Source organism: Hyalella azteca, unplaced genomic scaffold (genome assembly GCF_000764305.2).
Source record: "Hyalella azteca isolate HAZT.00-mixed unplaced genomic scaffold, Hazt_2.0.2 contig4115, whole genome shotgun sequence".
In the NCBI taxonomy this organism is placed as follows: domain Eukaryota; kingdom Metazoa; phylum Arthropoda; class Malacostraca; order Amphipoda; family Hyalellidae; genus Hyalella; species Hyalella azteca.
The window spans coordinates 76,220-92,266 of record NW_025934341.1 but is presented as its reverse complement, the minus strand read 5'-3'; the positions used below and the strand labels follow the sequence as shown (position 1 = coordinate 92,266).

At 36.5% G+C, this 16,047-nt stretch overlaps 1 protein-coding gene across 1 annotated transcript in view; it reads right to left on the bottom strand.

Moving 5' to 3' along the window:
• Positions 1-667: 667 nt before the first annotated feature.
• LOC108682546 (ionotropic receptor 25a) overlaps positions 668-16,047 on the bottom strand; it is a 28,519-nt gene continuing 13,139 nt past the window's right edge. The window contains exons 12-18 of the mRNA XM_018171735.2: positions 13,603-13,757; positions 12,363-12,470; positions 7,002-7,123; positions 5,291-5,438; positions 3,099-3,268; positions 2,736-2,857; positions 668-1,611 (exon numbers count right to left, since the gene is read on the bottom strand). Coding sequence (XP_018027224.1) covers positions 1,391-1,611; positions 2,736-2,857; positions 3,099-3,268; positions 5,291-5,438; positions 7,002-7,123; positions 12,363-12,470; positions 13,603-13,757 — 1,046 coding nt within the window. The 3' untranslated portion in view covers positions 668-1,390. The remainder of the gene's footprint in view (positions 1,612-2,735; positions 2,858-3,098; positions 3,269-5,290; positions 5,439-7,001; positions 7,124-12,362; positions 12,471-13,602; positions 13,758-16,047) is intronic.

The following is a 16,047-nucleotide window of genomic DNA, read 5'->3' as shown; positions in this document are numbered from 1 at the left end:
ATTAATAAACATTGTGATTTAGTTGGATCGTATGTGCTTCAAAATGCTGACTTTAAAATTTCAAAACATTTTATAAGTAGTTTTATCGATAAAAATAGCATATCATAAATTTTAGTGCAAAAAAATAACTTAAATCCGATCAGATGTTTTATTCCATCATCGCGCTCAGAACACCAGTCAGAGACTAGGATGATTTAAATATTTTGTGATGTTTTCTAATTTGTGCTAAACTAATGAGAGTATAAAGTTTAATTTGTGAGTAATAAAAAGCTGATTTACGAATGCCAAATTCACTTCTTACTTATTATGACCATAGTTATCTAACTGGTACAGTGCGTGAGATAAATATTTAAATGGCAAATAAAGTAATAATTGCTTCAGCCTACTTATCCTTCCGCAAAAGAACTCGCCCATCCTGTTGCCTCCTATATGGCGGTAGCCTTCTTAAATCCATAAAAACTTTTCAGCAAATATGCTAGCAGATCATAGGACTAAGTTTCCAGTCACTGCGCCAAGCGATATTTTTAGCGCATTTTCTCATTTATGGAAAAAATGCACTACTGTGCTCGCCATGTCCGTCCGTCTGTCTGTCCGTCCGTCCGTGCATGACTTCACGTTTTCGTCGACGAGAAAATGCGCTCTCTGTCACTCACTGCAGTGAGTACCGAGTTATATATATTTTTTGCCCACATGGTCGAATCAATCAAAAATATTTAGCAGTGAAGAAAACGCTAAGAGATCAAACCCTTCACATAAGTGTATCATTCATTTTGAATCGTTATGTTTGTTGATTTAAAGTCGCTTGGTTTTATTATATTTCACATGTGAGATCAATATTTTATTAGTACTTTGAGGTGACGTTGATCCTTGAGGTCTCTTCCCTGTCTCCTTATCTCCACTCTCCTTATTAGATTGCCAATTAGATCACCAACGCAATATCAATATTTAATTAGTTCACTGGGACGACGTTGACATTTGAGATCTTCTGCCTAACTCCATTCTCCCTAAAGTATTGCCAATTATATGCTCATTTCGTGATAATTAAAATATAATTCATACGCTGGGCAACATTGTTCCAAGAGCTCTCCCTATCTCCATTTTCCCTATTAAATGACAGCACGTAATAATTAAAATCTATTCAGCACACTGGGGCAAAACTGTACCTGGAGATCACCTTATCTCCATTTTCCCTATTAAATGACAACACGTAATAATTAAGATCCAATCAGTACACTGGGCAACACTGTTCCCAGAGATCACCTTATCTCCATTCTCCCTGATGATAACACGTAATAATTAAAATCTAATCAGTACACTGGGGCAACACTGTTCCCAGAGATCACCTTATCTCCATTCTCCCTGATGATACCACGGAATAATCAAGATCTAATCAGTACACAGGAGCAACACTGATCCTGGATATCTTCTCCCTGTCCATAGGCAGGTCCATGTTGTTGGGATCAAAGTTCTTCATGTTGACGGGCTGTTTGATGTTGATATCCTGAACTACGCTGCGGTTGCCGGCGCCCACGCGTTTGTTGTACATCACTTCGATGCCGAGGGCGAGCAGCGCCAACACAAGACCTATGAGCGTCGCGATGAACACGCCACCTGGTGAAAAAACCAATGCATATCAATGATATTAACGGTATTTTTAGCGCAATTTCTCATTTCTGGAAAATAAGCGCTATCGTGCTCGTCATGTCCGTCCGTCTGTATGTCCGTGACTTCCGTCCGTCTGTCTTTCCGTCCGTGACTTCACGGTTGGACGAGAAAATGTGCTCTCTGTCACTCACTGCAGTGAGTACTGATGTAATTTTCTTACATTACGTAAATTAACTCTGGGCGCACTTATACCCAATTTCCATTTACGTATTCAGCGACTGCAGCTTAATAACTAGATATTTTCATATGTATTCTATTGAAACGCTTTATTTTACATCTACGTACCCAGCGTCTGCAACGTGATGCCTAAATATTTTCATATCGATTCTATTACCGCGTTCTAATATACGTATAATTTGCCAAGCGAATGCAGAGTACTGCCTAAATATTATCATACTTATTCCATTACTGTGTTATAATATGCGTCTATTTACCAAGCGACTGCAGTGTAATGCCTAAATATTTCCATATGTATTCCAATAATGTTATAATATACGTCTATTTACCCAGCGACTGTGGCGTACTGCCTAAATATTTCCATATGTATTCCATTAATTTATTATAAATTTATAATATACGTCTACTTACCAAGCGACTGCAGCGTACTGCCTAAATATTCCTTATGGAAATATTCGGGAAATCTTCCATTCCTAAATATTCCTATTCCAACAAACCCATATGGAAATATTTTAACCAAGCAACTGCAGTGTAATGCCTAAATATTTCCATACGTATTCCATTACTGTGTTATAATACATATCCATTTACCAAGCGACTGCAGCGTACTGCCTAAATATTTCTATATGTATTTTATTACCGCGTTCCAATTTAAGTACATTTTCCCAGCGCCAGCAGCGTACTGCCTAAGTATTTCCATATGTACTCCATTACTTTATATTATAATATACGTATAATTTACCCAGCGACTGCAGTGTGATGCCTAAATATTTTAATATGTATTCCATTACTGCGTTGTAATATATATCTACTTACCTAGCGACTGCAGCGTACTACCTAAATATTTCCATATGTATTCCATTACTTTATATTATAATATACGTATATTTTACCCAGCGACTGCAGTGTGATGCCCTCAGATTCATCGTCGTTGGGGCAGTAGCCGCGAGCAGACGAGTTCCAGAACTTGGCAAGCAGCGACTCAAAGTAGCGCTCCTTCTGCAGCTCCAGGATACTGGGCACGACGTGAGACAAGCTTATTTTCAATAACTCACTACTTGCATCATATTTGCGCTCTAATCAGACAATTCAGAAGTAACTCAATAGTACTCTAAAGGAATAAATTATCAGTTATCGATAATTTTTGCACAATACAGCAACTTGCTAAAAAATATTCGAACTAACTCACATGCTCCATTAAGAAGCACACTATTGCGTTACATAATTAATAATGTAGCTTCCATCGCAAGACTCACGCCCTGCTAAGCTCCTCCTGTAGGTAGCTGCCCTGCTGCACGGCGATGGCGTAGGGCTGCTCTGCAAAGGGCTCGCCGACCTCGCTGAGGTAGCAGCTGTGGTAGAGCTCGTAGCGTATCTGCGCTGCGTCGTGGATGAACGCAAACTCTCCGTCTGTGTTGTCCAGAACCTGCGACATCAGGAATGTTTAATGACGATATTTGTCCACAATAAATTTTCTTTTAAATTTCGATTTGCAAAAACTTCACCATAAAATTGTTCTGCTTTGTCCACACCCTGCGACATCAGAAATGTTTAATGACGATATTTTGGCCACAATAAATTTTCTTTCAAATCTAGATTTACAGAAACTAAACCATAAAATTTTTGAGGATATTTTGCCTGCTTGTCCAGCAGGCAAGCAAATTAGCGCTGACTAGTGTTGTTAAGAACCTGCGACAGCAGGAATGTTTAATGACGATATTTATTCTAAAAGTACATTTTCTTCTAAATTTTCAGAGACTGCAGCATAAAATTTCTGAGGATATTTCTTCTGTGTTGTCTAGAACCCGCAACATAAGAAATGCTTAATAACGCTATTTTGTCCACAAGAAAACTTTCTTTACTTGTGGAATGTTTAATGACGATATTTATTGTTTATTGGCGATAATGATGATTCTGCTTCAGGAATGAAGTTTAATGACATTTAACTCGCACCGATAATGACGTTTAATGACGATAATGACGATATTGTTTCAGGAATGTTTAATGACGATATTTTGTCCATCAGTAAATTTTCTTCTAGATATAGATTTGCAGAAACTGAACCATAAAATTTCTGAGGAAATTCGTTCTATGTTGTCTAGAACCTGCATAATTTGGACCTGAGAAATCCTTTCCCCACACAATATTCTCAGGGTATATAAAATGCATCAATGTGCATAAAATTTTAGCATCAAATGTTGTAGGATGAACTTTGAACATACTGCTCTGAGATTTTTAGGAATCTTGTATCATTCTTTAAATGTTGTGAGAAAAATCACCTTAATACCAATTAAATTTACATCTATTATCTTTTTATCAGTAAAACACAATTAACGAGAGAGACCCAAAAAAGTATTAAATTATAAATACTAGAAACCCGGCAAAGAAATCATAAGAATTTAATTTAATAAATGCAATCATAGACATAAATCAAGCTTTACAATGTCTCCTGAAAGAAGGGAAAATGTGTCGGAACTATAATTGTGAGGTTGCTCGTTTACATATGAATAAATGTGAACTGAGTTTGTAGGGGAAATTTCATATACAGGGAAACATCTTTCAAATATAAGCAAGCATACAATATAAGATTTGTAACGTTTGACATAACATTTAGTATAAGGATGGTAGCACAGGGAAAATGAATTGAAAATACTTTCCTAAAGTCGCCGACAGGTCGCTTTACTTTATTTTATTGGACAACAAATTTTTCACGCCCTCTGCAAGCCAATTATATTGGAGAAGTATAATTTGAAATCGACGATTTATTGAACAGGATTTTATTCTTAACCCTTTCACGCCTGAATTATTTTGTGATCCAAAATAAAATATTTTTATGCGAAAAATGAGTTATTTAGGTGTTAAAATCTAAGAAACATTCGGCCATTTCTTGTAGAGGTTTATCAATTTCTGGACAAAGGTTTTTGAGGTGTAGGTACCAATTTCTGCCAATTTGTTTTAGAGGTGTAGGTACCAATTTCTGCCAATTTGTTTTAGAGGTGTAGGTACCAATTTCTGCCAATTTGTTTTAGAGGTGTAGGTACCTATGTAGGTACCAATTTGTTTTAGAGGTGGATGAATTTCTTGCCATTTGTTTTTTAAATCGTACCAATTTCCGACCATTTGTTGTAGACTGTATAAATGTACCAATTTCTACTTATCTATTGTAGAAATGTTCCACTTTCATGCCATTTTGTATAGTAGTTTATAAATTTCAGATCATTTGGGGTAGAATTGTACCGATTTCTGACCATTCGTTGTAGACTCTAGAGATATATCATTCTACTTATCAGTTTTACAAGAGTACCACTTTCATACAATTGTCAATAGATATGTATAAATTTCATCAATGTTTACTTATCTGTTTTATACATGCACCACTTTCATACCATTTTGTATAGTAGTTTATAAATTTCAGATCATTTGGGGTAGAATTGTACCAATTTCTGACCATTTTGAAAGCCTCCTCGGCGGTAGCGACGGGGCCGGTATCCTCGATGACCTGTAGGATGTGAGTGTACTGCTCCTTGATAGGATAATCCCATACACGGTACTTGCTTTGGTCAGTCGTGCTGTTCAGGGTCAACTCCTTCCACACCCTCCACAACAGCAATAGAAAGATTGAGATTAGTAGTGTTCATCATTAAAAGGTAATATTAATAGAGTGAGATTAGTGTAGTTCAGCCTTAATAGGCAATAATACTATATTGAACACCACCAATAATATGTAACATTGCCCCATCCTCCACACCAGCAATAAATAGATTGAGATTAGTATTGTTCACTATTAATAGACATTTAGTAATGTCTTCACATCATCAATATCAACAATAGACATTAATTACCATTTCCGCATTTTAAAACCCAACAAATAGACAGTAAGTGAAATTGAAACGCTCCTATAACATTATTACTATACAAAAAGTATAATTTCATCAATAGAGAACAAATTAAAATCAATCTTAGGTATTTAACTTCGTAATTTTTACATGCAGGCTATCAACGAAAAATTTAAATGAGAAATGCCCTGCGCGTGATAAATATTAGCATTGCAGTCATACTTACACCATAACATTGAACGGCTCTAGATGAATGTTATTGTTCAATATACTCATACGACTAGGTAAGCATGCACACTCCAATAACACACATTTTAGTGAAAACATAATAAGAAAGCACAAAAAACATCTTGAGTTTAAAATCATATAATATGTACTTTATGAATCTATATAAAAATTTAACCATGTATTCTTCATTAACTTTGGAAAAACAATGACTTTCAGATGATAATACGTGCATGCAATAGGCAGTGATGTAATAGTGAATGAGGAACATGCTCTTCGATACCGAAAACGATTACAAACTACGTTTATTTGAACGTTTACAAAAACAATTAATTTCGCATGCTTGGTTTCACATTACAATAATTATAACGAACACTTACGATAAATGAAAAAAACACCTGTTTACGCGCAGGTATAGACAATAACATGCATGCAAATTAATATTTTTTATCATACATTTATCTACAAGTTGAAGCCAAATCTAAATTTGTGAGCTTTCGAAAACAAGAAGCAGATAAATTTTTAATGTAAGTTGCAATTTATTTGCATGAGTAAAAATATTATAGAATTAGAACTTAACTAACATAAAGCGGTCAAGCATACAAAGAAGTCAGAGCAAAAAGACGGGAAAAAGTTCAAAAAATTTACGAATAAATGGAGCGATCGAACGCAACAAACGAACGTAATTGACGAACACAGCGGATGAACATGGCGTACGAATTCAGCGGACGAACACAGTGGACGAACACAGCGGATGAACATGGCGTACTAATTCAGCTGACGAATATATCGGACGAACACAGCGGACGAACATAGCGGACAAACACAGCGGACGAATACAATGGCCAAAGTGAACAATACTGATTTTTACGACGGATAAACCAGCACAACGGGCATAAAAAAGCGGGCACTGGATAAAGCAGCGGCTCATAGCTAAAGCAAAATATATCGCATCTATTGTATTGGTGCATTCACTAAACAACAAAAAAATTGTTGAAGAGCCTAGATGATTTGTCTAATTAATGGGAAAATGAACATATTGCTGAATAGCCTTGATGATTTAACTAATTATTAAGCAAACGAACACATGGATTTTACCTGAAAAGTTCGTCTTCGGCGCGCGCCATATTGAAGAAGTACTCGTAAATGGACGTGTCGCGCGTGGTTGTGAACTTGATCTTGGCTTGTCTGGCGAGGGCCTCCAGGGACTGTACTGGAGACTTGATGCAAGCAGGCAAGCGAATTAGTGGACTTGATGCCAGCAGGCAAGGAAATTAACGAAGACTTGATGCAATCATGCAAGCGAATTAGCGGGGACTTGATGCAGCAGGCAAGGAAATTAATGAAGACTTGATGCCAGCAGGCAAGCGAATTATTGGACTTGATACCAGCAGGCAAGGAAATTAACGAAGACTTGATGCCAGCAGGCAAGGAAATTAACGAAGACTTGATACCAGCAGGCAAGCGAATTAACGTGGACTTGCTGCCAGCAGGCAAGCGAATTAGCGCGGACTTGATGCCAGCAGGCAAAGGAATTAGCGTGGACTTGATGTCAGCATGCAAGAGAATTAGCGCGGACTTGATGCCAACAGGCAGGAGAATTAGCGTGGACTTGATGTCAGCATGCGAGAGAATTAGCGCGGACTTGATGCCAACAGGCAGGTGAATTAGCGTGGACTTGATGTCAGCATGCAAGAGAATTTGTGCGGACTTGATGCCAACAGGCAGGGGAATTAGCGTGGACTTGATGTCAGCATGCAAGAGAATTAGCGCGGACTTTATGCCAGCCTGCAAGCGAATTAGCGTGGACTTGATGTCACCAGGCAAGAAAATTAGCGTGGACTTGATGCCAGCAGGCATGTAGACTTGATGCCAACAGGCAGGGGAATTAGCGTGGACTTGATGTCAGCATGCAAGAGAATTAGCGTGGAATCAAGCAGGCAAGGAAATTAGCGTGGACTGGATGCAAGCAGGCAAGGAAATTAGCGTGGACTCGATGGCAGCAGGCATGTAGACTTGATACCAGCAGGCAAGCGAATTAGCGTGGACTTGATGCAAGCAGGCAAGCGAATTAGCGTGGACTTGATGCCATCAGGCAAGTGAATTAGCGCAGACTTGATGCAAGCAGGCAAGCGAATTAGCGCGGACTTGATGCCATCAGGCAAGCGAATATAGCGTGGACTTGATGCAAACCGGCAAGCGAATAAGCGCGGGCTTGATGCAAGCAGGCAAACGAATTAGCGCAGACTTGATGCTAGCAGGCAAGCGAATTAGCGCGGACTTGATGCCAGCAGGCAAGCGAATTGGCGTTGACTTCATGCCAGCAGGCAAGCGAATTAGCGCGGACTTGATGTCAGCAGGTAAGCGAATTAGCATGGACTCGATGTCAGCAGGCAAGCGAATTAGGGCCGACTTGATGCAAGCAGGGAAGAAAATTAGCGTGGACTTGATGCCAGCAGACAAGCGAATTAGCGTGGACTTGATGCCAGCAGGCAGGCGAATTAGCGCGGACTTGATGCCAGCAGGTAAGCGAATTAGCGTGGACTAGATGCCAGCAGGCAAGCGAATTAGCGCGGACTTGATGCAAGCAGGCAAGCGAATTAGCGCCGACTTGATGCAAGCAAGCAAGCGAATTAGCGTGGACTTGATGCAAGCAGGCAAGCGAATTAGCGGGGACTTGATGCCAGCAGGCAAGCGAATTAGCGTGGACTTGATGCCAGCAGGCAAGCGAATTAGCGGGGACTTGATGACAGCAGGCAAGCGAATTATCGTAGACTTTATGCAAGCAAGCAAGCGAATTAGCGCGGACTTGATGTTAGCAGGAGAGTGAATTAGCGTGGATTTGCTGAACTCGATGCAAGCCGATACGGTAATTTATCGCGATTCGATGAGGATGACACGTTTGTTAGCTTGCACTTGGACTTGACCTAAGTATTCAAGCGAATAAGTGAGGACTTGATGCAAGCAGACTCGGATATCAGCGTGGACTTAAATACAGGCCGATGTGGTAATTAGCGCGTACTCGATGGACTTGGATTCGAGCAGAGACAGTCTTGTTAATTAACGCGGCCTTGGTGATGGTTTAGACATCAATTAACGTGGACTTAATCTTTGCACACAAGGAAATTACATTGTACTTGATGCCTGAAAATTAGGCAATGGGCCTATTTAGAGAAATCCAGTAAAGTACAAAAAACGGACGCTATAATACAGACAATAATGGCTGAAGCGAGAGCCAGTAACTCAGCACCAGCAAAAAGTTTCGCGCAATGAAAGTGAAGTTACTTTCAGCAATTACGAAAACTTTATTGACGGATCGCCAGGAAACTTATTAATCAAATGAGACTTGCTGCCACTGTTTGTAATAAATTAAGTAAACTCAGATCGCTCAAATACGAAAATTAATGCAGCAAAACGATTCATCTGAAGGTTGGAACTTGGTTACAAACTCCGAAGCAAACAAGCGATCAAAACTTCAGGTCCTGTTAGATTTCTGGAACCCTATTTAAAAAAACTAAACAAAAGATCTATTTGTAAAATTCACTGAGTTTACAAGTGCTGTAAAAATACAATTTCAGTTTGAGGTATCAACTATTTACACATATACTCTATTTTAAACATAAGTATTTACAATTATTTACACATATACTCTATTATAGGCTTAATTATTTACAAATATTGTAAATTTTACACTTCACTATTTACAACTCTTTACATAGAGACTCTATTCTACAAATAATGTGGGTGTCGATGTGGGAAGACACTAATGTATAGCTGCTATTATTTATTGTATTTATCTTTATACATGGGTCGCTTAACCAAAAATAATTTTCATCACACGTGAATATTGAAAAAAAAAATTGTACAGCTCGTCTATTTACAAACGGAAAGTATTTGTAAAAATGTCGGAATTTTTTCAATAGATTGGTCCAAATTTTTTATACAAACTGAATAAAACACTAATTAAGTGTTGGTAATTAGTGATGTAACTGAAATAAGTGACAGGCATGATACCCAAAGATAAGTAACGGTTACGGTACTAAAATATTAGTGACAGGCATGATACCCAAAGATAAGTAACATAGATGGTTTAAGATATTAGTGACAGACATGATACCCAAAGATAAGTAACATTCATGTTACCAAGATATTAGTGACAGGCGTGATGCCCAAAGATAAATAACATTTATTTTACTATGATAAGTAACAGTTATGGTACTAAGATCAGGCAAAGAACCCAAAGAGAAGTAACTATAATTTTATTATGATAAGGAACATTGATTATACTATGATAAGTAACATTCATGTTACTGAGATATTGGTGACAGACAATATGCCCAAAGATAAGTAACATTAATATTACTATGAAAAATAACGGTCCTGTTACCTAAAAAGTTCGTCCTCAGCTCTGGCCATATTGGAGAAGTACTCGAGCACAGACGAGTCCTGCAGCACTGAGTAGTTCACTTTGCTCTGGCCCGCTAGCTCTGCCATGCTGTTCACTGGAGTCTATGTGGTGTGTGTGTTATGAACATGTTACATGTTATTGGTCTGTTACACTTTAATTAAATATTGCACGTGTTACTTATAGGCTACACGCATTACTTACATGTTACATGTTATTGATATGTTACGTGTAAATTATATGTTACACGCGTTAGTTAAATGCTACACGCACTAGTCCTATGTTACATGTTATTGATATGTTACTCGGCGTAAATTATATGTTACACGCGTTACTTAAATGCTACATGTTATGAACATGTTACATGTTATTGGTCTGTTACGTCTAAATTATATGTTACACGCGTTACTTAAATGCTACATGTATTACTTACATATTACATGTTATGAACATGTTACCTGTTATTGATATGTTACGCGGCTTAAATTATATGTTACACGCGTTACTTGAATGCTACATGCATTACTCACGTCCACGTGCTGCTCGCTTATATTACATGTTACACANGAGATTGTTTGCGTAAGGACTTTCTGGCTCGAAATTTTTGTGTTGTATCCTATTTACGTGTATTATGTACTTATGTCCAACCAAATTTCACTATTCAATGCTTCTCTTAACTTGAAAATGAATGTTGCTACATTCGAAACGTCGTTAATATATTATTATTTGCTAAATCTGCCTTTTGATCTACCAACGTTATCTAAGAATTGTTCAACTCCTTGAAAATTCAAATGCACTCTCTGGTCATAAATTGTACGCATATAAACATAGAGTATTATGGATACAGATTGGAATCAAAGCTTGAATTACGAGAACAATTTTAACGTTCTGACAAATCCGGTAGTTTGTAAATTAATAGCTGGAGACTCCTGCTTGATGATGAGAGCCTCAGCTATCGTCAGTCTTGTGGCGTCTGGGCATCTCATGATGATTCTGGTGTGGGTCTCCAATGTCGCGCGAGTGAGGGTCTCATTATGAGCCTCTCTCATGTGGTTCTTCGGTCCTCCGTTCTGGAGGTGGCATGTTAGGCGGCGGTGTGATATAAATGTCCCACTCTAATAAAATGTCCCTTGGAAACCTGATATTTGACTTCTCAGTTCCTATCAAGAGCCTAATTCGCCGAATAGAGAAAAACAATAAGAAAATTGTCAATAAGAAATACTCTCTGGTCTTCAATGAAACCTGCATTAAAGAAAATCTTCTGCCAAACTACACCAATGTTCATATCTTAATGAAAACATTTAATATAATCAGACGACGTTCAGGAAAATGCTCGCGAGGATAATCGCGACTTACATTTAACATTGATTAGATGGTTAAGGAGTAGTTACCTGCAAATTACAGTTCATAAAGATTATTAATAATAAAAGAAAAGCTTTAAAACATAAATTATCATGTTGTTAATAAACGTTATCCGAGGCAATTTTCTGATTTTTGAACATAATTAATAATAAGAATCAATAAATTATATAATTGAAGTTTATGAAGCACCGACATAAAGTAAGCTACGGTGTACCTCCAAGCTGCGTTATATGTGTAATTTTTATGAACACCAAGAATATTCATAATTATGAAGCACCGCCATAATGATAATGGACATAAGATAAAGTGCACCTGCATTTCAATTTTAATAAAGGCCAATTAATTAATTTTATTTTATTATTATTATTAGTTTATTATTAATATTTTATTATAACTGTTATTATGTTATTGTTATTATTATTATTACTATTATTATTGCTATAATTTTATTACATTTTATATTCATGACGTTCATTTTATGAGCATCATCATTAATGATTATTAGGCATAAAAATAATGATAATGAGATATTGGATATGATATACCTGCATCCTCTCAACGGTGAGAATATTATTATTATTTTTGTTATAATTTTATTACATTTTATATTGATAACGTTCATTTTATGAACGTTATGATTACTGATTATTAGGCATCAAAATAATGATAATGAGGTACAGGATATGATATACCTGCATCCTCTCGACGGTGAGAAAGGCAGCGAGGTTGGCAGTGAAGGTAGCCAGCATCAGTACTACGAACAACCAGTAGGCTGCTACCAGCGTGCGACCAGACAGAGCCTGTGGTGGTAGATCGTATATAACTTTAACTATTGAATTATTAAATTTATTTCATTTGGTAACACATTCGGCGGTGTTTCACGTTACCATATGTGTTTATTTTAATATACATATGGTGACATATGTATATTAAATACATTTATGTATATATTTAATTTATTTATACATACATTGTTCGTCTTATTGAAAAGAAAAAACAATAGGAAATTGTTACTAGAATGTATGCTCTGTTCTTCAATCAAACCTGCATATACATCATATACATATATGTACACATAAGCATTATGTGAAAGGTCCTAATTTGATGTAAGTAAAAACGTCTATTTTTTTATTTACAATTTATACGCAGCTACCATGCAGCGTGAAACCTGACATGGTGTGTGGTGGTAGACCGTATATAAATTTAAATATCCTTTTATTTATTATATTTTATTATGTAACAGATAATACCTGTGGTGATAGATTCAGGTTTAAAATAAAGATTGGTCAGAAATAATGGTTATTGCACCAACGTCCCCCCAATTTTCGGATACGAATCTTAATTAAAAAATTCCTTGTTTGCCACAACGACTTGCACATTTCGAATTGGGCTCCTCGAAAGCATTTAAATTGAAATATTAAGTACATTGATATTCTGAATATTATATGCCGCTATGGTGAATTGTATTCGTTCTAAGTAATTAATAGTCATATTTATAAAAAAAAAAGCTCGAATCGTGGGAATTACAGGGTGTAAATAGATATCATTTTATTTTTCTTTGATAATTCGTTAATTACTTAAATAATGCAAATTGGAATTAATGTAATTGTGCTTATCACTTAAAAAATTGATGCCACACAATCTTAAAAAAAGCGTTCAATAAACCTTCAAAATATTAAATGAAACAATTTCGTGATACAGAGACAATTCAATACAATGAATGTAAGTAATAAAATTGAACTGATTTTGGAAAAAAGTGCAGTCCAAAGTTTGAATAGAAAAGTTACTCTGAAAACAGTGCAGTCCAAAATTTGACTAGAAAAGTTACTCTGAAAACAGTGCAGTCGAAAGTTTGATTAGAAAAACTACCCTGAAAACAGTGCAGTCCAAAGTTTGATTAGGAAAATTACCCTGAAAATAAATTATTCTTACTTTAGGAGCTTCCCCTCCGCCCTGCGGAGTGAAGGACGTCAGGGCAAACCAGAAGCTTTCTTTCAGGGTAAATATTCTGCAAGTTTCAGGGTATTTATCTGCATTATTCTGGGCCGAGTACGGAGAGTAGCGGTCCAGCAGCCACAACATCACACCTGCGTGGATATATTTAACATTTCTTCACGTTTAAAATCTATTAACATTTGATATCATTTGAATGAAAATTTCGCAGTCTAAATTTGTTAAAAATTTACATCTACATCATTATTCATAACCATCGTTAAAAATGCCGGTGATTATCATTGTCGGTACTTCACTGTTTCTCTCTCAAACGATGACTCACAATCACACTACGATGTGATTGTGACGATGACTCACTGAATATGACTCAATCAATTAGCTATTACCCATAATCACATGTCAGGTTACTTTCACAATCACAATCTTTCACTCACCCTCCACACTATGCACCATACCCACATCACCTTCCCTCTTCCCTCAGCCCCAAATATATCCGCCACATCACACCCACACCCCACAAGCCCCACTCCTTGACATATCATATCATATCATATCACATCATATCATATCATATCATATCATTTCATATCATATCATATCATATCATATCATATCACATCATATCATATCATATCATATCATATCATATCATATCATATCATATCATATCATATCATATCATATCATATCATATCATATCATATCATATCATATCTGAACATATATTTTTCCATAGCTTTATCTAGTCTGTTCTTGGACGCGTTCATACAACAGCACCCTTTGCCCAATCAATCCGAAAAAATTGGATCAGTACTCACTGCAGTGAGTGACAGAGAGCGCATTTTCTCAAAATCGACGAAAAATTTAAGTCACGGACGGACGGACATGACGAGCACAATTGCACCTTTTTTCCATAAATGAGAAAATGCGCTAAAAACAACCCCTTCATCCGCCGCCACACTCCTCATTTCTCAACCCCTCAGCCCACATTACAGCCCTCACCACTCATCCCAACCCCAACCCGTCACCCCTTACCAATCACCCCTTACTAATCACCCCTTACCAATCACCCCTTACTAATCACCCCTTACCAATCACCCCTTACCAATCACCCCTTACCAATCACCCCTTACCAATCACCCCTTACCAATCACCCCTTACCAATCACCCCTCTTATATTCATTATATTATATTATTGCATATTCATTGGTGATGGAAAAAAAAGTCTGCAATCGAATCACTAATAAAAATATCGTTATTAAATGACTCAATATCTAAAACATCGCTATTCAATGATTTAATATGTAAAATACGGTTAAATACCTTTATTTTACAGCTTGATTTCTCGACTATGATGCTAAATTAGGATATTTAAAGCCTTAAAAAAGTTGTAATGTCTCTATTGTATAATTCTGCAAATACCGATAGACAAGTTGGAATAAAAAATCATATTCATAATTAAACTAATTTTAGCAGTAGCTTTAATTCATTGGTGGAAAAAAATTCTGCTTAAAAATCACAAACCATTCGATCATTTTAATAAATATTTCGCTTGTAAATGACCAAAACAAAAAAGTTACTTCCATTTATATAAGCTGTGCAATAATTTTATCCAGCCGATTTTAATAATCGCATGAGGATCATCAGTGAAATTAATCATTCAATCGTCCCGGAATGATTCGTGTTGATCATTACTACAACATTGTTTGATTTACTTCGATGAAATATTGTATTTATTATTTTAATTCTACTAATCGCTTAACTAAACGAAATATCTAATCACTCAACTCTCTCTTATAACGTTTACATTTTTTGAAGAAAATCTAATGATAAACAAATGCAGTCTATTATGGATTATGATTATTGATATTACGAATTTTATATAGGAGATGCAAAATTCATCATATCATATGAAAAGTTGAAAAAGACCTTTAAAGACCTTTAAAAGCTTTGAAAAAATGGCCGGTAAAATTGAAAGAGCAGCCTTGTAAAAACCGGGCTCAAGTGGCGGCCAATAAAGAAGAGAGGCTTGGCTTCGTAGAAATTAATGGGACATTTCCGGATCCGTTTGCTTATAAATTGCCTAGAAAAATGAACTGCAGTCTCCCCTTCCTTCAGGGGTAAATGAATGGAGGCGAGGAAAAAAATTCTGTAATGCAGCGAAGGTTTAATCCGGGCTTTTTATTGCCGACTGCAAAAATTGGTTTCATTTCTTGGCTACATTTGGATTTTTTGACAAAAATTTCTGGGTATTTTGACGGGATTGCTCAAGAAATGTCATTGCTGTTTAATTTTATAAATAATTTTATTCTGAAAATGTTCAGTAATTGGTTGTAAGTTTCTTAATGCGAGTTAAGAACATCGAGGATATATATACTTTAGAGCATAGCTACCTTGTTAAAGCAATATACTGAAATAATTACT